The 23682-nt window shown below is 38.7% G+C and overlaps 1 protein-coding gene across 7 annotated transcripts in view; it reads right to left on the bottom strand.

Annotated features, from left to right (window-relative positions):
* Positions 1-527: 527 nt before the first annotated feature.
* Positions 528-23682, bottom strand: part of epb41l5 (erythrocyte membrane protein band 4.1 like 5) — a 44158-nt gene continuing 21003 nt past the window's right edge. The window contains exons 12-26 of one of the 7 annotated variants that reach the window (XM_034134604.1): positions 22830-23017; positions 21902-22008; positions 21703-21721; positions 20997-21042; positions 20521-20636; positions 10813-10985; positions 10269-10366; positions 9933-10067; positions 8888-8955; positions 7102-7224; positions 5886-5967; positions 5079-5159; positions 3695-3757; positions 3314-3441; positions 528-2666 (exon numbers count right to left, since the gene is read on the bottom strand). In XM_034134604.1, the coding sequence (XP_033990495.1) occupies positions 2597-2666; positions 3314-3441; positions 3695-3757; positions 5079-5159; positions 5886-5967; positions 7102-7224; positions 8888-8955; positions 9933-10067; positions 10269-10366; positions 10813-10985; positions 20521-20636; positions 20997-21042; positions 21703-21721; positions 21902-22008; positions 22830-23017 (1497 nt within the window). In that variant the 3' untranslated portion in view covers positions 528-2596. The remainder of the gene's footprint in view (positions 2667-3313; positions 3442-3694; positions 3758-5078; positions 5160-5885; positions 5968-7101; positions 7225-8887; positions 8956-9932; positions 10068-10268; positions 10367-10812; positions 10986-20520; positions 20637-20996; positions 21043-21702; positions 21722-21901; positions 22009-22829; positions 23018-23682) is intronic. The other 6 variants (XM_034134609.1, XM_034134606.1, XM_034134607.1 and 3 more) reach the window with 6 other exon arrangements.

Raw genomic sequence — 23682 nt, 5'->3', positions numbered from 1 at the left:
TCCATTCTGCTCTTTGGTGTCAACCAATGAGCAATAACTGAAAGAGAGATGGATGTTTGGACTAATGGAGAATAATGGTTTGACATGAGCCTGTTGTTACTGTAATTATCTTAATAAATGATGTCCTGGGACCTGGGAGTATAAGAAGAATATGTTTCCTCTGTAAACAACAAGATCTAAGAAAACCATGTTCAATGTTTTGGAGATTACTCTTCAAAAAATAAGGGGGGCTGCGAGGGAAAGAAAAGCACTTTGTTATTATATGAAACAGTCAGTTGTTATTACTCAACTTCTGATAACGATACAATAGCTTTCCAGAGCAAGGCAATTTAAACAGGACTATGAAATCAGATGTTTCCCCCCTCAGTGGTCCGGGTCATTGTTTCAGCTGGTCTAACATGACAGAGATCACATGGCCCAGCAGACAGCGAATCAGATCGTGTAGTCTCGCATTAAATCCAAATGTAATCACTGATAAGCAAATCATTTCAACAGTAGCCAGACAGTAATAAAAGAATCAAGAACAATTGACTTCTACTGTAGCAAAGCTTTACTGAATTATGATCAGGTATTCCAGAAAAAAAATAATAAAAGTTTATATAAAATTGCATTTGAGACGTCACTATTTGTTTTCCAGTCAGTAATATGTTCCCTACTTCAATTAGAAAATACAACAATGCAGAGTTCTGCTCAGTGTGTATACTGCCAACATCATTTTCAAAAAATATATATAAATCTACTTCGTATCTACAGCCAGCTGATGTCATAATACTGACAATACATAATCACTGTACGCTACAACACTTTTGGACAACATGTCATATTTGAACAATCACACTGAGGAGTAGCATAAATAACTGTCACTGCTAAGAAGACATTGTAAAAACACTCATGACATCCCTTTCAGAGATCATTTCAATGAGGGTCCCGACTGGGTGGTTAATACGTAAAGGGGACTGAGATAAAAAAAAAAAAAAGTAAATGTGATATACTTCATTAATAACTCAGAAAATGTAGAATTAGGCCTCAGTTTCACATTTATAAAACCAGCTTTGAAGATATTTCACATGTTTTCTGTCGGGTATAAACTGTCAGCACATTTTTAGATAAACACGTTTTCATACTGTGTCTTTTCCAGATTTTCTGAATACATTCATTTCCATAAGGTGGGGCCATAACTACAGCACGTTAATACCGGGAGAGATGTGTTACAACAGGGTAGAGAAAGGCCAACTTCAACAAAAATACAGAGCAGAAGGAGGGGGCGATATTCGGAGAAAAAAGATTAAATCTCAGAGATTATAAATTATGGAGTAAATTCATTTGTCTCAGAAAATCTCAAAATGTAAAGAAATGATGTGAAAGGAACCGCTAAATATTGTGTTTTATGTCACTTTGAAAGGTTTTCCTTCACTTTTCTGACTGTACTTTCATAGATTATTCATTTTTCTTCTTATATTAGTGAGTTTTTTTTCTCGTAAACTAACCCTTTTAATGTCAGATAATACATCCTGGAATATCACGCCTCCTCCCCCAGCTTGTAATCATTCTTTTCCTAAAAAAGGCCAGAATACGCTGCTCTAACATCCAGTGTTATAATAATTCAGATTTCCAGTTTGGTAATCCAGCTGGGATCACAGTAGATTCAAAGGTTTCCACAGCAACCGAACCACTCCTGCTTTCACATTGCCAACATAGAAATAATCATGAGTGAAAAACTGTCACGGGTAGAGGCGGTGCTTTCAAGGACACCAAGTATAAGATCATATTTCATCTCCAACTTTCACTCAAAGTCCTGATAAGGTCCAGAAAGTGACACAGAAAAACATTTTGTTAGTGATGTTCGAAACGTCCTCATGCTGCTACAGAAATATGTGAGAAGCACTGTGATGGGCATACACATAAAAACAGACAAAAAAAGCAGGATAATGAAAACCGTTGAAAAATTAAAGTGGTCACCTCTAGTGTCATCAAAAGGTCCAGTGTTGCAAAAATAATCCAGTGAAGTTCTTACAGTACATCCAGTGGCTACCAACAGAGCAAGTGTAGTATTGAGTGGGATTAAAAACAACAAATTGCTACAAGGACAGAACAGTATCATATCCATCTTGTTAAGAGTCCTCGCGTTTAAATCTCTTGGGATCAACATTTAAAGTCTTTCTTTGTTATAGATGTCAGTCCTTCATCCAGTGTTCTCCAGCTCTAAAGCTGTGTGTTCAGAAGATCTCACAGTAGCAGGGATCCACCAGTAATAAACAGCATGACTCAAAAAGGGGGGGGGGGGGGAGGGAAAACAACTTACCCTTTGAGCCGTATGTACCTTAAGCACTGACAGCATACAGTTCACACCACAAGTGTTCTCTATATGTTAATACTGGTGCTACATGTCGCTTGACTAGGCTTGGTGTCGTGTTATTGTGAACATCTGTCATATCTCTTTTCTTTTCTGTGTTACGTGAAGGGTTTGCCTCCCCCTGTTTTCACTCTCCTTTTAGCCCACAGCACATCTGATCCAGCTTGCTTGTGTGTGTGATGGGTGAGGAGCTTAGGGGGGTGGGGGGGTGAACGTTGCGATGGCTGCTCCTGTTTTTTCCCCTCAGAGCTCAGTGGTCAGGAGACCTCTGAGTTTGGCTCCATCCTCCGAGGCTGGCGGCTTTCCCATAGTGCTGCAGGGGGGGGGGGGGGGGGTACATGTTCAAGTTTTAAATAGTAAAAATGCTCTGTTAAAAGGAAAACCCTGGATTCAAAATCTAACTTAGGTAAAAGCACAAATGTATTGGTCAGAAAATATAGTTAAAGTATCAAAAGCACAAGAGGTCATTACAGAATTGTATATAGTATACTGTATATAAATGAATAGATGATTATAGATGCAATTATGTGTCCATTACAGCTGGTATTCAAATGACTTTGTAAACTGCTGCTGGATTTGAACGTATAATTATGTCGATGTTTATTAAATAATTCATGTTTTTTTGTAATATTTAATAATCTCAAAATGTAAAGTAACTCGCTACTAAAGCTGTCAAATAAATGTAGTGGAATATAAAGTAGCATAACATTTAAATACACTATACTTAAATACAGTCCTTGAGTAAATGTACATTTCACCACTATTCAGTTTGAGTTACTAGTTGTGTTTTACTGCCAGAAGCCATTAAGTGAGCTCATGATTTCTCAGAGTAGCAGAGACCAAGCAGAACTGCAGTGAAGAGCTGACCTCCTGTAGCAGTGTGACTCCAGCAGGGGGCAGCATGCGACCAAATGTACTCTAAAACAAGCTCGACTTGGGTTTGAATGTGAAGAGTTTTACCTGGCCGAGGCGTTGTTACGTGGGGGGAGGGCTGGGGTGAAAGCTGCTCCCACATCTGGGGGGAGAGGAGGGTTGACCTTAGCAGGGGGGTCAAGGTCGAGCAGGCCGTTAGTAAAGACGCCGGGAGGCTGCATTAGAAGGGGGGGGGGGGAGAAGGGGGGAGGTCATTCTCTACAGAGCCTCTACACCAGCCAATGAGAACAGCGACTAAGCAAGTGCATGTGGAAGATAAACGCTGAGTCATGAATCACCAGTGTCAGGACATTTAAAAAAAAATGCAATAAACATGAAAATGTTTAACTTCATTAGAACCTGTGGGGATAAAGGCAGACGGTTGATCAGGAGAGAAGTTAGACAGATTCAAATCAGAGTGATACTCACAGCAGTGGTAGGGATGATCCAGCGAGGAGTGATGACAGGTTTGGGCGGCGGCACTGCAGGCAACTGAAAAACAATTCAAATATTTTCACATTGATTAGACTGGTGCAGGAATGAGTCCGAAACCACAACATGAGTTAACGTTTCCAGGTGAATATATGTGAGAGAAATGATCGGTGGTAAAACAAGCTTATGAGATTTGTTGTGAGTAAATGTCAGTAAATACCCAGCTCGCTAATGTCTGAAGCTTTTACATGTCTTAAACAAAGGCGGTTGCTAGCAAGTGGCTAAATAAGACAACTTTATGTCCTAAATCTAAAGGCAGTGATGGCATCAAGTCATCATTTGTAAGTCATTCTGTTAAAAATAATAGTACATTTTATTTATCAAGCCCTAAAAGGTAAAATACAAAGTTCAAAGTAAAGTCGAGCAATAAAACAACATTTGCCACAAGGACACAGCACATTAAAAGCTAGTCTAAAAAGCTGAGTTTTGGTCAGTGTTTTGAAGGTGGGAGTGCAGTCTCTGATTGGTTGTGGGAGTGAATTCCATAGGGGGGAGGGGGGGGGGCAGCGATGGAGAAGGCTTATAGAAATGCTTTTGCACTTAAAACTGGTAGCATTGGAATCTTAAAAGGTTCATACACAAATATGCTTTAAATGAGTTAAGAGGGGCTTTCACACCGCAGTACTTTTCCCACAAAGGTTCATGAGAACTCTTTAGTTCTGATGAACTAAGTACAGATCGCGTTCACACCGGAATAAATCCCTGGGGGAGGATTAGGCAAATTAAGCTGCTGACGTCACTTCTTCTTCTTCTGCTTTGGGTTTACTGGCAGGCCGCAAACAACTTCACGGCGTATACTGCCACCCGAAGTCCCCGGCCGGAAGTCCCCGGAGTTGGGGGCTGGCTTCAGTAGAAGCTGCTGGGACTCCCAGCAGCTTCTACTGAAGCCTTCCGAGTAAATCGCCAGAACGCCGACACCTCCTCATCTCCACCGCTCCCATGTTTTATTTTGTGTTGCCATAAATTAGTCTCTCTGCGTTAGTGCGTTGGGCTAATGCTAATGCTAATAATGCTAATGCAAGGATAATAAAATGGTGGCTTCACAAAACTTTTCGGGAGTTTTACGGGGCGTGGTTTGCAATCCGCCCAGCCAATCAGACATAGGAACCTTTTTCTCCCACGAAAGTACCTGCTCTCCAACAGGGACTGAAAAGGGGGTAAAAAAGTTCTCATTAACTAATTTTAGTTCCGGATTTTTTTGGTGTGAACGTGACATTTCGGAACTGTATCGGAACTAAAGTGGGAAAAGTACTGCGGTGTGAAAGCGCCTAAGGATATTATCATTTGTAGGAGTTTTACATGAGGTAGAATTGCATCTTACCACAGGGGTTGGATCGGTGAAATCGATCAGGTTGTCAGACAGAGGGGCGGAGCTTGGCAGGTCAACTTCGTCTGCTTTAACCTGCACAATGATACAAACCAAAACATGTCAACACAGAAAACTTAGACAAGTTTTTTATGAATCAATGTTTTTACATTTGGTTTCACAGAGGAACTATACATGTGGCATGCAAAACACATCTTTATTAATAAGATGTTCCCTCAGATTACACGTGCCACACTCTTTATTTAGGAATGCATTATTAAGATCTTTTTAGCTTTTAATATGTTCTGTATAACACATGTACAATTCTAGATGTGTTAGTAATACATATTGTTTAGTAGTAATATGATAAAACTTTGTGATTAGTGTTTGGGTAACTGTTTCTAAAGCTTTGGATAGTTTATCCATAGTATGTCATTTTGCATATTTCCATTATTGTTTTAAGATTTGACCTTACATTTTTTAATTAAAGGTCAAATCTAGTTGAATAAAATGAATTGAATAGTAGGACTGTGGAGCTCCTTACACAGTGTATTGTAGCATTGAAGATTATCTGGCAAAGTCACCTTTTTGTCCATCTTTAATAATACAATGAAACATTTAAACTCTGTAACTGTACCCTTATTAAATACATTCAATTAGATTACTGACTGCCATTGAAAATATAACTGAACATTCATACTCAAGCTTTCACTAACAGTAAACACTGTGTACATGTATTCAAAGATTCATGGCTATTATTTCCATGTTCAAAAAATGTAAACGCACCAGAGTAAATAATTCAACTATTAATAATGGTTTTACCTTTGGTGCCGTGGCTTCGCAGACGGGCTCAGAGGGCATCTTGGGGACAGAGGGGCTTACGTCTTCAGCCAGCCTCTCCACACTGATGGACATGAAAAAAGAGAAATAATAAGCAGACGTATAGATTTATGCTCCACTCCAGAGAGAAAATCCTCACAGCAACCCACAGTCATATATTTAAAGTCCCTCAAGCTTTGAAAAAAACAGTAGTATCAAATGTTGCTAGATAATATAGTTAAGGGATTATCTTTCCTGATTGAATGCTGTGTGATAGAGTTATTGATTAATGGCTTCATTGTGTCAGCACAGCAGAGGGGACATTCTCCAGACTGTAGGAGATAAAGAGGCCGAACAGAGCGAGCGTTTACTGCATCAATGAGCCCGGGGCCTCGGGGGCCTTTTGTGAATTGTCTGGTCAAGCGTCTGCATTTTTGTGTCATCCTACTGTAAACACTTATTGAGCGGAGACGGCAGCAGTATCCAGGCAGAACTCAAGTCATGTGACTCAACACAGATACTCAAACACGCCAACAGATGTCAGCAAAGACCAAGCAACACATTGGAAGACAACATCTAAGATTATTGTGTATTTTATACTTTACTCTTCAGATAGTAAGTAAAAGCAGGTGGGTGCTGTAATCTCTTTCTTTAAATCCCATCTTCATACCGTTACTTTCTATCCTTCTTTATTCTTCCTTCTTTATATCTGAATGGTCAAGCCTTTTCTTTCTTCCTACTCTTACGGTACCAACAGCTAAAGTAGGTTAAAGGGGCCCCTTTTTAGCTCATTTTCAGGTTCATATCAGTATGTAGTGTCTCTACTGCGACATGTCTCCATGTTTTAATGTTCAAAAAGCTCTTTATATTTCTCATACTGCCTGTGCTGCAACACCTCTTTTCACCCTCTGTCTGAAACCAGAGCCCAGTCTGCTTTGATTGGTCAACGGCTGAGAGATGTCCCGCCCCTTAGTCTATCACGTACAATCTGTTGTAACGCTAGCCAAAAGAATCGTGTGTTACATAGGGATGTCATCATGTTACGGAAGTAAACAAAGGAGTCCAATGGAGGTGTTTCAGGCAGGGGGGGGGGGTGAGTGGGACCCAGGTTAGTTCTGTCAATGTGTGAAATCATCTCAATCTTTTGGACTACGTTTCAATTTTTCATGAAGTATGAAATAACTTTTGCTCTTTAGTTCATACAGACACACAGACTGACCTGGCCCCGGCTGATGAGCCCAAGGAGGCAGGTTTGAGCAGGTCCCAGGAGTCCTGGTTGTCGGGGCGACTGACGACAGTCAGAGACGAGTTACTGCCCATCCGTCCCGTACGCACCTTCAACCTGGAAACAGATGGCACATACTTCATTTATGATATTTTTTATTTTATTTGTCTAATTAAAGGTGGGGTAGGTAATTTTGGAGAAACCAGCTCGAGTGCGCTAGAATATGAAAATACACAGCCGGAAAAAATCTGCCACTTCCTTACAGAGCCCCTCCTCCAACACACACGAACGCGCACATGACTAATGAGGGCACGAGATAAGTTTGTGCACAGATGGAAGGCTGACAGGCAGGTAGGCCATCCAGTTATTTTAGCCGGGCCGGCTAAAATGATTGGTCGTGCTTTTTACAGTACTACGGCTTCCACAGATGACATTTTTTTATGGATTTTTTGTCAAAGCACTTCAGATATTCATTGCTATCGGGATGTTAAGAGCATTCCATGGAATATAACAAAAAGTGTATCTCGAGCCGGTTTCTCAAACTTACCTACCCCACCTTTAATGTGACATTTCAGTAGAATATACAGTATATATATTTCAAGAAAACTCTGCTCACATGACAGGTTATAATAAATCATTTTACATTGATTAAAATATCCTTAAGATAATAAACAATTACTTTATAAATTAAGATTTGAAAGGCGTTTATGGGAAAATACCAGAAAAAAAGTGTTGATATCTTTATTAATACTTACATACACAACTGTATAAATTGTAATTTACAAATGTTTACATATTAATTGTTTTATATTGTAGTACAATATGCACATTTTTCTTTAACTTCTTATGTTTATATAATATTTATTCTATTAAATGTTATTTATTTTGTATTTTGCAACTGTCAAAACCTACATTTCCTCCGTCATTACAAAGTATTTTGATATTGAAACAGCGTGTTCCACTGTCTGCCTCGGATACGACCCGGCGACAGGGATTTGCCTGACAGTCGATGAAAGCCTTGCTTGTAAGAATGAGCTGCAGGTGATGTAATGTTTTGAGCTACAGCGATAATCCTCATGAATATTCAGGGGGATAATCAGCTCGAGCAGAAGGGTGTGCGGAGATTGGCTGAGACAATGTGTTGACAGTTGGCATGACTCAGGAAGATGGAGGAGGAGGAGGAGGAAGCCTAATTTCAAGACAATGGAGCACGACTGACAATGGCTTTCTTCCTGACCGTGTAGGCTCTGTACTGACTGACTCTACTGTAAGGACCATTTTTTAAAGGAGAGAAGATGTTTCTGTAAAAACTTTAAAAAACAACCAAACACAACATGTTGAACGGCTGAATATGTTTTGGTGGCCTAAGCAAAAACCTGCTCATTGATTTATTAATACATCATATTATTTTTTAATTAATAATTATTTGGACACTTAAAACAACAAAATGCAAGTTGCAGTTTTTTTATTTTAATAGGTGTGTATAAAGTATCATATGTTTAGATATTTTATTGTCATAGTAAGTTGTTCTATTAAAGTGTATTCTAACATATTTTATTGTGTATTCTATAGATATTTAGCTTTCTGCTCTTATGATATGTATATATTTAGTGTTTGTGTTTTTTATCTTATTGAATATTATTGCATTTTAAACTCATGTGCAATGTGCCTTATAAACATGCTGCTGTATCATGAACCATTTCCCAATGTGAGATCAAAAAGGTAGATTTATTCTATCTTGATTTATAGACTGTGCTTTGATTCCTGTGCATGGTCATACCTGAGCGAGGCCTCCTGCACGTTACAGTTTTTATCTCCAACAACGACGATATGTTCCTCCAAAGATCCCTACACAGAAGAACAGGTAGAAAGATAAATAGATGGATAGAGGGTGGAGGAATAATACAAACATGCATTTCCATCTCATGAAGTGAGATGGAAATGCATGTTTGCATTATTCTTATTTGCACAGATTATTCTGGGTTTTGCCCTTATTTCAAAAAACACAATAATCCTACTAAACTGTAAAACTGTATTCCCACTTGAAAGTTTCCACCGGTATCGTCATTGTGCACATAGCCTCCCTCATTCCTTCAACCACCTTCTTGATAAGGTATGCGTTATATTTATTCACGTTTAAAAAAGAGCTGGCTGTAAACAGTCATGAGGCTGTGTGTCGGAAACTGCGATTAAACCCTTGATCGAGACACAAGTACTAAATGTGTTTTATACATTCCCAAAGAATGCTCTGAAAAAGGAAATATTATCCAAATCTGGCAAACCCCACGCCTTGATCAGAAAATGCTTCATACAAAATATTTCATAGTAGACACTGAATATGTTATTTGCATGACCCTTTTCAAATTGAAAATAATACTGTTCATGTAAAAGTAGTCACTGTTTGAGCTTAAAAGGGTTGTTTTGAAAGTTAGAAAACCAAGACCCTAGATTAATTCCATTATTTTATACATGAAATTATCAGATTTTAGTTTTAAAAGCCTTTAGCAGCATTAAAAGTGAAAGTACCCAGCACAAAGAGTGCACTTAAAATAATTGTACCCTCTAACTATCAAAAGGTTATGACAAGAAAATAAGCATGGATAATATCCCTCACTTCAGTTTGACTTTTCACGGATCATATTAGCACTATCTGAATTGTAGGACTAACATTACTGAAAACGGCAAGGCTACAGTACTTAACCCTTTGGCTTATCATTTGAATTTAAGGGTAAACAGTGCAGACAACGGACCCCTGTTCGAGTCTGTTTTATTAGAATTTGAACAACTGTCAAAGCATTTCTTTTGATTGAAGCTCTGTTCCTCACCTTGAGAGCAGCAGCCTCGGCCTGTGCTTTCAGGATGTTACTCTTCAGTTCCTCCGGGACACACAGAGGAGTGACGGCAGGACTGCTGCCTGTGCTGTTCAGAGCACACTTCTCCGTCAGCTTCACCACATCCTCCTGTTGGAGCAGGCACACACATCCCATACAATGAGAGAGAAATAGGTGAGGAAAATAGAACTTCTAAACAAACCAGAAGAAATGCTATCATATCCGTACGGTCATTTCTCCATGTTTGTGATACCAGCCTTTTTCTAGAAGAACGACATTGTTTAGTTGAAGTTGGAAATACACACAAATACTTTATAAACAATTACCCACCTGGTTATTCATGGTCATGTTGACATTGATGTTATTCTTCAGGGTAGTGAGAAGCGGACTGGTCTCCAACTCTAGCTGCTTCAGACGGGCTGCTGCTTCTGGAGAAACACAGCCATTAACCTTAATACAACTACATTGTGATATTTCAGAGCATGCACAATAAAACATACACATAACTAAGGAAATGAGTTTCCTTAAATGTTCCTCTTTTCAGTATCCTGCTTTACTTTCCTTCATTTGTTTTATGTATCATTGAACACATCATCTCTGGGGTCTTTCTTTGGTTAATGTTAGTGAAACAATTCTTTAAATAACTGAAGAATGGGAAGCAGTGATGTATTAAAATAAGATGGGAGTGAGTCTAAGTGGTGTTGTCAGTGACTCGTAGTCTGACACATTGTCACTACACTGTATTATCTTGTGAAACACATTTTTCATACATAAAGTGGTTTATTTGAGAGGCTTCCAAGACAAGATTTTAGTTCTTTTGACATTTCCGAGTAAAACATTTTCCAATACATTTTATTTGACGGTCTGAATTTACTTTGTGGTTTTTCTGTACGCTCACCAGCGAGACCCAGAGGATCCTCCCCGGTGGCACTGGGGGGGGCGTAGGAGCCGCTTGATCCGGCCTCGTCTGTAGCCGTCACCGTGGGGACGGCAGGAGCCCGGAGGACATCATCAATGCACGTCTCCATCAGGTCAGCAATAGGCAAACTAGAGACAGAGAAAAGGAGACAAGGAGTTTATAATATAAGCATCACATCAACTTGGGGTTTATAAAATGATCATGATTACAGACAGAAACAATGTTGGGAATCATTTAAATGTTAGACAAAAATAAAACAGAATAATTCTGGATCAACAAGCTGCACAACTTACCTGCAGCAGCCATAAGACATAAATGGACTCGGCAAAGATGTCAAAACTGGATCATGATAATGAACAAGGCCACATTTTGGTATTACTTCCCATCAACATAGCAACAAAATGATATAAAAAATATATATATCTATTAACGGAACACGAAGAGCAGAGACCTCCAATTCACTTAAGCCTGCATTTTTTTTCTAAGTTTTGAGTCCAGGATGTGTTGAGGCTTGTTCAACACACACAAAAACAGTATAGATATTTAAAAAGATTCAATGATTTTTGGAAAAGCACCTTTGCAGAGCAAGTATAACCGTTATCCTACTGTTTCCAATTTGTTTTGTTTTGTGCTAAACTAGGCTAACAACCCTTTCAATGTTTACAAATAGTGGGAAATATTGCCATTCTTATTGAACAACTGTTAAAACCACAGCAGCAGATTATTTAAATGTCTCTTTTGATGCTCCTAGGATGGTACCATTCCCAAAGTTATGGACACTTTCTTCTTTGGTGAGTTCATAAGGAAGGATGTTGCTTTTTATTGCTCAGGGCATTAAAACAACATATCTGTTTCTGTACATTTTCCCAGGATGGAACCAATTTTTTCTGTTGTTCCAACACCACATCAATGCAGCACAATCCCTATTGTTGCAGTGTTATTGAAAGTGAAACATAATGTGTGCTTTTGTCCTATCATTTAATTGGTTCTTTCTTGGCCTATTGGACATTTTCCCATCAAGTTTCAGGAAATCCAGGCCAATATGCTTTTTCTGAAATCATGCTGACAGACAAACCAAAAGGCAAACAACCCAAGCTAAAACCATGCAATATATATTGTATATATAATATATTCTAAGATCCATTTGTTTTGGCAAGACAATCCCACAATCCTGAAAATGCGGTTGACAGGAAAACAACAAAGTACAAAAGCAAAGCAGTTACTGTCCTTTCTACTAGAAACATATGAGAATGTGTGTCCAGGGAGAAAGAAAATAACATTTCTGAAGAAGGTTTTCTTAAGAAGCATGATTCAGTACTTGGAAATAAGTCTTCAGAGAAAGCAATAACTTTGGAAGGAAAAAAGTGGTGTAATATCCTCAGAATTTGAAGTGACCCGAAGCGAAACATCCGATACATGGATTATGGTGGAAGCTCTTCCAGCAGCGCAGTACTTATTACCTCATATTTCTGTAGCCCGAAGACACGGTGAAACATGAGAACTATATTACTGCCTGTGGAGAACATGAGCTAAAGCACAGAAAAGTACAATGTGTTGCCTGAGGACTCACAAATAGAATGTATATATATATATAAACACTCCCACATGTTAAGGTATCCATGAAGGAAACGGTGAGGATGCATCCAACGCTTATGTTAGCAAAACACAAAATGCATTGTTCTTAATGTATTTAAAGTAATAGGCTACAAAAACAGGGATTTCATTGGGAGATAAATATTTTCTTAAATACCCCAAAGGTTCAAGCACTAAGACGAGATAAATTCCCACTGGAGGGAACTTTGGGATTTTAGCCTTTGCAGACCGTTTACATGTACACAAACCTATATAACACACAACAGGAAAGAGAAAACTCCAAAAAGCACAATAGGGACTATTTAAAGTAAAAGTCAATATTCTCACGTTAAATCCTAGTAGCCTTGTGTATGCTTTTTTTTTGTAATTGTGCTATACGAAAGCATCAATATACCAACCAGTGGCGAGCCGTGAGCTTTATACCTAGGCCCTCTGACCCCCACCAATTCCCTCGAAAAAAAGAAAAAAAAATAGTTATTACGTCACAGCGTATACTTCAGCGGAATATCAAAACAACGGCCCAGGGTGCAAAACGCATCAATGACAGCGACCCTCTACCATACAAAACAACACCTGTGAACCCAATTTGTGTTCTTTGACATTGAAAATGATATTGCATTGTGTTTGTTACTTTCGTTGCAGTTGTATGTCTTAAGTGTAATTTGGCATGCTTTTATTTTGAAGGCGAGTTCACAGGAAGTTGTTGTTGCTATGGAAACAAGAAAAGTTTCACAGCGGGCGGAACTTGTCATAAAGTCCGCGATAATAAAACCCACCCATTTAGAGGGAAGATATGATTGGTCAATTGTACTGTCATTTGACATTACTCTCTCGTTCAGTTACTATAGCGGGCCCTCTGTGAATCGCAGAGAGGGCCAGACGAGCTTCTTTCATGTAACCCTTCACATTCAACAGAGACTGAACAGGCAGATTCTAAGGATTTATTTCTTTGGAAATGTTATTTTAAATACAATTAAATCAAGTTTTTTTTCAGTAAAAATAATGAAAAATATAACAAAAATAATATTAAAAAAAAAGAAATTTAAAAAAAAAAGAATATTTTTTAAATGTTTTTAAATATTATTTTTTAGAATATCTTAGGCCCTCCTAGAGGGCCCTGACGGCTCGCCACTGATACCAACCCACCTCATGTGGCTAGATTTTGAATCATATTTATTATGTGTTAAATAGCTTGGGTACAACTTGAGTAACAGCAAAAGAAAGAAGACAGTCATTTCTTTGGTTATCGTTCTCTAACAGTGTGTATACCGTAGCATAACGTTATAAAAGTAAATCAAATGCTACATACTGTATCTATATCAAGAGTAATCCTGTCTTTATTCTCTGGAATTATTAACAAACATTCAGTAAGATATACATCCTTTGGTCAGAGTTATGTTGTAAACATTAAACTAAACAATAATATTACAAAATCATCTTCATTGGTTGAACTGTGCAATAAAAACAACTAACAGTGGAATAGTTGAGCTGTACGGTAGGTAAGCATTAAGTGATTCCTTCTACAGACTTTTCAGACAAACCCAACAGTACCTTAGTGGCTGGGCTATTATAATAACTCCCCCCAACTATGCCAACATCATTGCAGTTGTGTTCACAAATTACAGTAGATAAATAATTTCCATTTGATTTTGATATACTTACAACCATCTTAACGGAGTTATGCTTGTTTGATGTCTCGGAAGAAGTTGGATGAGAAGGTCGGTGAGAATTACATTCCTGAGTGTTAAGTCCAGGATAGGTTAAATGGCCCTATTATGCTCATGTTCAGGTTCATATTAGTATGTTGTGCCTCTACTGTGACATGTTCCAATGCTCTAATGTTCAGAAAAGTCTGAATTGTTCTCATATTGCCTGTGCTTCAGCACCTCTTTTCACCCTCTGTCTGAAACCAGAGACCAGTCTGCTGTTGTGATTGGTCAACCACTTGGAGATGTCCCGCATATCACGTACAATGTGTCCGAGCGCCAGCCAATAGAAGCGCAAGTGTTACATAGTCATTTCACTATGTTACGGAATTAAAAAAAGGACTACAATCATGGCATTTCAGGCAAGGGGGGGGGACGACGACGACTTGGGGCGCTTAGCTTTTGCAGACCATTCACTACAGGGAAGGGAAAAACCCAAAGAGCATAATAGGGCTTTAAGGCTAGCTTAAAGCATGGACCAACTGCTTCTTTCCAAAAGGCCTCTAGCATTTCTAAAATGTGTTCAAAACACACAAAAAATGTGCAAACTTAATACATTCAGATTCTGGAAAAGCACCTTTGACAGAGCCAAAACAACTCTGTTGACCTGCTTCAATTGTTTTGGTTTGCGCCAAGCTAGGCTTACAACTTAACATATTAACCTTCTCATCCAACTTTCATTTAAAAACAGAGCAGCAGATCCTTGAAATGTGCAGATCAGATTAAATACAAAATAGAGAAAATCAAATGTTCTTACTAAAAAACTAAAAAAAAATCACTTCATGAGCTAATTTAAACAGCGAGTGTTTGGAATATTATAAGAAACACAAAACTCATTTGGAGAGAAATGCAATGAGAACAGAAGAGGGCTTAGTTAGACCTTCCTGGAACTATGTGACTTATTGTTTCCTTGCAGAGTGGAGTCGAATTCCTAAGCCTGACATCGATACCATTCCCCCCCCCAGCAGGCTGGTTTCACCATGAGGGTTAAGAGTGAAGGGCAGAGGACAGAAAGGATGTGTAGAAGGAGAATCAATAAAGTGGTGCAGGGACGACGTATTTTTGTAGTCAGCATTGCAAGGGCTGGACAAAAAGCATTGGGGTTATTACTATTGGATTTTCTAAACGTGGCAGAAAATAAGATCTTTGGCAAACACACTTTTATGATACTTGCACATTTTGTTCGGCAGCATAATCTCCATATATTAACAATGCTTTTATGATGTTAAATTGTAAATACAATTGCCAGAAGTAAATGGCTAATGTTTACATCTACAAACAAACCGTCATCAGTCGCATGTCATGACCGCTAAGCTAAAGAAAGCTAATGTTCGGCATGACGATGTTTGCTAGTCCTCTTTAGCCGCTTTTAAAGACACACACAAGCTTGAGATTTACCAAAGGAGTATTTACTGACATCACTTTTGTCATAGAATAAACCGTTAAATGTACTTAGGTTTGTGTTAACCACAGCCCTTATTTTCTGGCATCCAACCAAAAACGCATTGATAAAACGAGTGAATTGGAAGTGCTAAAATTATAATTCGTTTCCAGGTTTAAGGACTAATTCCTGCACCACTCTATGGAGAACATAGAAGTAAGAGGAGGAAACGAAGACTCGGAAAGGGATGTGAGAGTCTGAGTTTCCAGAATCTGTGATACTTTCAGCTGTTTGTTTTGAGGAATGTTTCAGTAAATAAGGCACGGCTTCATTCACACCAAATGTCTCCTTCCATGTGGTACGGTCACAACCACAAATACCACAAGTTTTGTTCAAGGGTGAGTCCCCACTGAGCACATTTATCAGTTTGCCGTCCATTTCATGTCAGTACAAAGGGTGAGACCGTTGTCTTTTCTTCGGATCGGTCTGACTTCATGTTGGAAGCTTTGATGAGACGTATGAGCAGGAAGGGTGGAGGGAAGAGGAGACCTGAGGAGAACAGGGTGGAGGGAAGTGGACAAACAGGAGGGGGGTGTAAAGAGATGGGGGTGAGTGAGAATGTAGGTACAGTAAACTGGAAAGCAATACTGGCGCGGGAAAGGAAGGGAAGCTTTGAATGAAAACAGCAAAGAGAAGCTGATTGTATGCAAATGAAGGTGGGAGAGATAACAGTGACATACGTTGTGTAACTCAGATATAAAGAAAGACATGAAAAGAGAAACGGCAGAGAGGCAGGAGAAGAGATTTGTGAGGTAGCTGATGAAAAGCTTGGTTCTCTTAAGTGTAGTTCATTGCATATGGCTTGACATTTAGACAACCTTTTTCATCTTTAAAGATTAAAGAAGCACATTCTCACTCCTATCTGGTCAATTTCAATGTTTGATCAGTGGTACATTTTAAATTGTGATTTATCAGTTTTGGTTGTGTCGAGTCAATTTCCGTTGGTGTTGGTTAGGATTAAGCAACAAAAGTGTTTGGCTTGGTAAAAGATCATTTTGGAAAGAAAAAGGACTTTAGTTTAGTAACTAAAGTATGTTTAGTAAGTAAGTGTTAGGCTTAAGAAAAGATTGTTGTGATATTGGTACATGACACGTGTTCCTGATTTTCTCGCACTTAAAAGTATTTTGCTTCAACTGTCTAATAATGATGATTGGTTTACATTGGAGTCAGTTAAAGGCCCAGTACTTCTCATATAGACGCTAAAAGGTTCCCCTGTACCAGACGGTGATAGCCGTCAATATTTTATAAGTTGGGAAATAAACTGGGTTTTGATTTTCTATAATTATTTTAGGAGCTCCTTTAATTTTAACATAGGAAATTATTTCATTGTTGTACTACAACTTAACCAACATTTTATTTTAGAGGGCATAACACAGCATGAATAAATAAATGAGGTGTTCATGGTTGTGATAAGCTCGGCGTGTCAGGTTAATGTAGAAGACATGTAACTTATGGTACATTTATTCAGTTACACTGTGCTCTGGCGTGCATTTAAGTGTGCTTTGACAAGTGTGACTTGCACATTTGAGCGGAGTGAAGTGGACTGGGTGTCTCTGGAGCATCAGTGACCTGGCTTTTCACCTCTGGCAGCTGATGGCTATGTCATAACTGCGTTTATATATTCAGAGCTGGAGGCCCTGATCCAGAAGCTGTTATTCATGATGACAGCTCCACTGGGAACACAAGAGGCAAGGGAGCATACAGTTTCCCATTTCCACCGTTAAACAGTGACTAACCCAATGATCTTTGACTAGATTTACGGGGGATGAACTTATATTGACCTTTTTAAATGTTCCCATTTCCTCTTGTTAGCAATGGAGATTAAAATGTGATGAACTTATTCCAAAGGCATTAATGTAAAGTTATCTACTCACTTATTATAATGGCTTAGTGAAGGATATAGAAGTGGAGCAGTTTGCAAGAGAGTGAGGAAAGGGTCAGAGAGAGGGCAACAAACACAGACACAGCACTACATGACAAAGTAATACAGCCGTTTGCTACGACAGCATACAAGGGCCACTTTAGGTAAAAAACATTAAAGTACGGAACCAGTATGATGGGGGCAATATTCAGACAAAGTTTTACATTTAGGAAAAATAACTTGAATCTTTTCTGAGATGAGTGGTATGTTAGTTAAAGAAAAATTATAATTCGGTGTGATAAGGTTGATCCAATTATAGTGGCACATGGTTCCTAGGCAAAAAAGACATGCTAGTATTTTTCTTATACATTTGAGTGATTCCCTTTCACATTCATCACTTTAATTAAGACAACATTAAATTCAGATTTAATTCCTAAAATATTACCCCCCTCATTATGCTTCATAATTGTTTTTATATATTTTTTTATATATCATTTGGATTATATTATAAGTATAAAAGGCATCATATCATAATTGTATAGGCTTAAGCATATTAGTAATTATTTTCATTTGTGCAGTTGAAGTAACACAGACAGAGAGATAGAGAAGATTTAACAGCCAAGGGCTATACTGATGCATGCAGGAACACAATGTAATTAAAGAAAGGGAGAAAGGATTGGAATGAGAAAGGTAAGAGCACCAGGAATTAGTCGCAAATATTAGCGGTATAGTCTCTTTCAAAGCATCCTCCTCCTGTCCCCTGTAACTGCTGCCACATTGTGAGACTTTTTATTTATTTATCGGTGTAAAGAACTTTGAATTATTTCTGATATTCACTTTTAGTAGTTTTAGAAAAACTTGTTGTGTCATAGCCTTGACGTATATAGATAAATACGGATTTGTATGCCCTGAATGTTGTGTCAATGAAAATGTAATCAATATTCATATTTTTTCCTGACAACAAAAATAATTATTTCTGTAGCCTTTAGGATTTACGGTTTAACCTTCGAGCAACAAATTCTAAGAGGAGGATACAGAAAAAAAATGGCAATAGGTCATCGATCTCTCTATGCACGGCTCGATCCAAGGTCATATCTGTGCATCCTGTTTCTCAGGTTAATACATAACAAAGAAAAGGCTCCTGCTCCTATAACTGGCAATCCTCTTAGTATAACAGAACTATTCTTTACTAGAAACAGGATCAGCCTGAGCTGTAAATCTGAATTAGCTTTGTTCCCTAGAAGCTTGATAAGTCTTATGGGGAAGTATGAGTACCTACTTTACACTGAAAAAAAACAAAACACGTCATGTTTTCTTACCAGCGTAAATCTAAAATCTGTTTTGGTAATGCTTTAGCATCACTAATTATATAGGCTGTAGATTTATTGGCAACGTCCACTCATTTCCAAATGTTGTCAAAATATGTTGTGAACCATTTAAAAAGATAACTTCTGATTTAAATATGGTTAACAGGATGCACAGCATGACATTAGATAACTGAAAGTAAAAGACGTCTACAAACTTGAATGCACCAAAGCCTTCAACTGAACAGATCCAAAGCTGAAATCATGTCATGTCATTGATTAAAGACGCAAGTAGCAAGAACCCAGCACAGCACCCGAAAAAATAAATCATAATATTTCCAACACCAGTTAGCTTGGCATTTCATGCTGATCAAAAGCGGACAAGACAGCAAATCACAGGAGACGATTCCATCGCAAGAAAACCCTTTTCCAAGCCAAAAATCAGAAAGCCCGACACTGCACAGCAATTGATTGGTTAAAGCCAGAGCGATGGCGAGGTTCGTTGGTACCTACCTGGCCTGTTCCACACAAGACCATTCTGTCCTCAGTACATGCTAATACTGGAACACACAGGGGGACATTGCAGGTTTATAACAGAGGAGAGTTCATAGATGTTTGTTTTGCTTGTTCATTCACACACACTTTAAAACACATGAAAATGCATCGATATATAACAGAAATATCCCAGGCTAAAAACAGGCCAATATTAAATGTATAAACACACACTGTTCAGAAGAATACACTGACTGAAGAAAGGGGGAAAACATTCAGTAAAAACAGACAAAAAGAAACCATGTAATTCTCAAAGTGCATCCCTATAGCGCAGCAAAGCAAATAGTCTCTAGGTGCTCCTTTGCTATTGCACATATTTAAATTAGGTCATGTGCCTACATTTGGTGCAAATTGTACGCAGAATCAAAACTTTCCAAGTGTGATGAGCCATACCATTGTTTATCAACCTTGAGATGGGGTAGATAGCGGTTGAAAGTGATATACAAATCTAAATAAAAATAATAATAATATTAACTGCATCCATCTTTCTTTAGCTTGAATATGCCACCTGGCTAAATATTGTACTTATGAATTTCAATATCTGATACTGCTGTACTTTACCATCTGATACTGCTGTACTTTACCAAGCAACACCCATAAATGCAGACCCATGCATAAAGCTCCCTTCTGCATGCGATAACCTATCTGAGAACACCTCAACGTACATGATGCGTGACAAGTAAATGCAATGACTTCGACTTCTAACTCGAACAGCCACGCATGGAAGAGATGTGCAGGTAGGAAATAGAACAAAACACACAAATACTCTGCGTCTGCCTTCCTCTCTTTCTTCCGTGTGTTCCCTAGTCACAGCAAGACAGGGTCAGTGGATAAGCCATGTTAAGCCACTCTTGTGTCATTAGAACATGAAAAACACACTTAGCTATGGAGCCACTGTCAGCAACCAACGGGAGCCTTTAGTCCCACCCAAACCTTCAGTTACTTGGTCCTGTTCGCCAGTGAGTACGATTGTCAGTCGTCAATGGCATAAGGCATATTAACATACTAACTCTTACCCTAATAACTCAAAAATATCCATCCATCTAATCACCTATCCACTCTCTAAAAGGCATTTAAAGCTCAGAATTGTACGGGCCTGGAGCACATTTCAACAAATATAAAGTGAAAGGTGAGTTTAAAAAATGTAAAAAATAACAAAAAATAAGCAGGCTTTGGAAAGAACTGATTCTGAACTCCGGTACCAACCTCCGCTTTTCCCCTCCAGGACTTCTGGGTAGAGCCTCGATTTCCATGGGTGCACAGGCAGAAGCAGCTACAGGGCTGACCACAGGCACAGCTGACCGTGCACCTCTAATGGGAGCCTGTAGGCGGAAAGAAAAACAAAACATATGTCAGAGAGTAAGGATGGTAGAGGTAAAGTGATGGCCACAAAGAAGGATGAGATTGGAAGGTATTGAAAATGTTGAGAAAAGGGAAGGAATTATTATACTTTTCATTGTAAGTTGTCATAGATAGTTCTAGACTTTTTTATGTTAGCTGTCACTAATCATACAAAATAATTCTTTGTAAAAGATCTACAATTACTGGCCTTTTATCCTACTTCAATTTGGATTTTGACTGGATACTTTGGGTCTCATTTCTGAGTTTCTGTAACTCAGAAATGATAGCTTTCTGTATAATGGAGTAAGGATTTGAATAAACACAGGGATCTTGCTTCTCACCTTGTGTACTCTGCTGGAGCTGAAGCCATTGCCAGAGGTGAGAATCCTGAGCAAAGAAAGACATTTAGATTTTATTCAAAGAACAAATTGTAAACACTTTGCAAGAATTATGAATATTACATAAAAGATGAAGGTCTCTTTAAGTCTCCCACAATGCTTTTTCATAGATGTTAAAATGTAATGACAATACTTTTTCAATGTACCAGGTTTTCCTTGAGCCAGTTTGCTCACAATCCTTACATATGAAAGCAAAGCTACATCCTTCTCAACAAAATTAATATTTTTTTGCCTCCAAAAAGGACCTTACCTATCCAATAAGGTATGATACAAGGTCATAGAAGAATTAAACATCACAATGTTTTGAGTCAACTGGTCCCATGACGGCTTAAAACTACCACTGACATCATGTCTTTATCCCACACACACACCCCATGTAACAAAAGGCTACTTCTGCAACAAGATTACAAATTAAGGCTTATGGTGGAACTGAATGAATTTAGAGTGTTTGTTTGTGTGTGAGTTACAGCACGTTAAGCACTGTAGAAACTGTTATATGACCTTCGACTAAGTGTTTTCCAGTGCTTGACTTTACAATGTTATTTTAAAAACAGGACTACACAGCAAAGATGCTACAACAATTGATAAGAGTAAGGTAATTTTATCAGGGAATGGCATGGTAACATTGTTTAAATATCAGTGTACTCACTCTTGGGGATGGTATGGTCCTGTGAAAACACAAAGAACAGACAGTTCAGAAAGATTCTAAAATATAAATATACAGAAGGGTAATATCTCACAGTATAAGTTGATGGTATGTTAACAAGTGCTTGTCATGTAATATATTTTACGTTTTGATATTGTTATATACACAGCTTTGCAAGAGTGAGTTTGAGTGCTGTCCTCACCTCTGTTCTGCATGGTTCTTCTGGAGTAACGTCGACTGGGCCTTCTCTCGAAAGATGCTGACCGCCTCGCTTTATTGCCCTTGGTTGTCTGATACTCCGTCTTTCCACTGGAAACACAAAAATATATTAACACTATAATTGTAACCTTGAGCAACGCAGAATTTAATGCAACAGACATTTTCTTATTATTCTTTGTTAAGAAAAAAAAAAAAGGGCCCAGCATTGACCCCTGGTGAACTCCAGACCCATCCGAGCGATAACCATCTATAAACAACAAAACCCTGTAACCTCTGTGTAAAACCAACATTACTGCCGATGCTAATCCAAACTGGGTTATGTTTAAACACACAGAAGGGAGCTAGCTGGCCGCAGCAGCATGTTGACATTGAGTGCCTGTCTTGTACCAATGCAAGTATCTACGCACGTGTTTTTTTACACATCAATCTAGGATTATCTTTGTTTGTAGGTTGAGACACAGTACAGAAACAAACACACGGCTCTCTGTGGCATTCAACACACCCATCTCCACACCTCCTACCCTCCCCCTTTTAAGCAATCCCAGCTGCATTTGTTCTCCACGCTTTTCTCAACTAGTCTCTTTTTAAGTCACTAGTGCTCAGAATGTGCAGTCCACAACACACTAGAATGCACCATTTGTTATGATACAGCTCAAGAGAAAGAGCTGTGTTAGAGACACGCCTTTGCAGACCATTTACATGAACAATAACCTATAACACTACAGGAAAGGGAGAACCCCAACAGTATACTAGGGCCCCTTTAAATATTGCAAGAGAACTTTAATAAGCCCTGTGTATTTTATACAAAAGGATATCCCAAACCTTTTGTACTAACTTGCGCAAGAAAACAATAAGTGCCTAATTCAAAAGCATCTTTAAACCTTTGATCTGCCTGTACATCTGTCTGTTACCTGTATCTGAAGCGTGACCCCATGCGGATGAATCCGGACTGGGCTGAGTTCTTCTGTACCGGCCCTCTCAGCCTAAAGAAAGCATGGTGCTCCACGGCACATTTCCACAGGTGCTTACAGGCCTTAGGGTGGTCCATCCTGAAGACAAAGGTGTGCTCCTGTTCTTTGCCCTGGGAAGGATCGTTTGTCAAATTTGGGCGACACAGAAGAGTTGATAAGTTCTCACTTAAGAGACATACAACATGTTCTTTACAAGGTGGACATCAGCAGTTAGAGTTTATCCTGCAACCATGGCAGTGTTTGTCACCCATTTGAAACTCCTTCAGCCCAACATATATTTACAAAGTGTATGTGCCAACTCTCCCTTGTGGAAGGAGAGTAATGTGTAAAGAATCAATGGCTGCATATACAAGTGCTGCCCCGAAGCAAGACAACCATCCTCCAGGTCAGAATGTAGTTCAAGAAAATGTAATAATGCACATTAAAACATTTTTGGGAAAAGACTGGCATACAACATAGCTCTTTAGGACAGAGCTGGGATACAAGAAGTGTGTGTTTCTGTGTAGGAGAAAGGTGCATACCAGAAATACCAGAGGGGGCAGGCTTCTTTATTAACCTCACTGACAGACCTCCAGGTTGGACATAAACAGACTCTCCTTCTCTCTCATATACACTAGCCTCTGGGCAGTACAATACTAAGCCTTGTTGCCTTTTGATTTGGAAGCAGCCTCTTTCAGGGCTCAGGCACTGCTTTAGACAAAAGTTTTAGGAAGAATAACCTTCTTAGTTTATTGCTTTAAAAAAAATGGGACAGACTTTTGGATGCTTTGCTTATTATTTGTAAAATGTTGAG

This window comes from Trematomus bernacchii, unplaced genomic scaffold (genome assembly GCF_902827165.1).
Source record: "Trematomus bernacchii unplaced genomic scaffold, fTreBer1.1, whole genome shotgun sequence".
Taxonomy (NCBI): Eukaryota; Metazoa; Chordata; class Actinopteri; order Perciformes; family Nototheniidae; genus Trematomus; species Trematomus bernacchii.
This window is presented reverse-complemented; position numbering and strand designations above follow the sequence as displayed.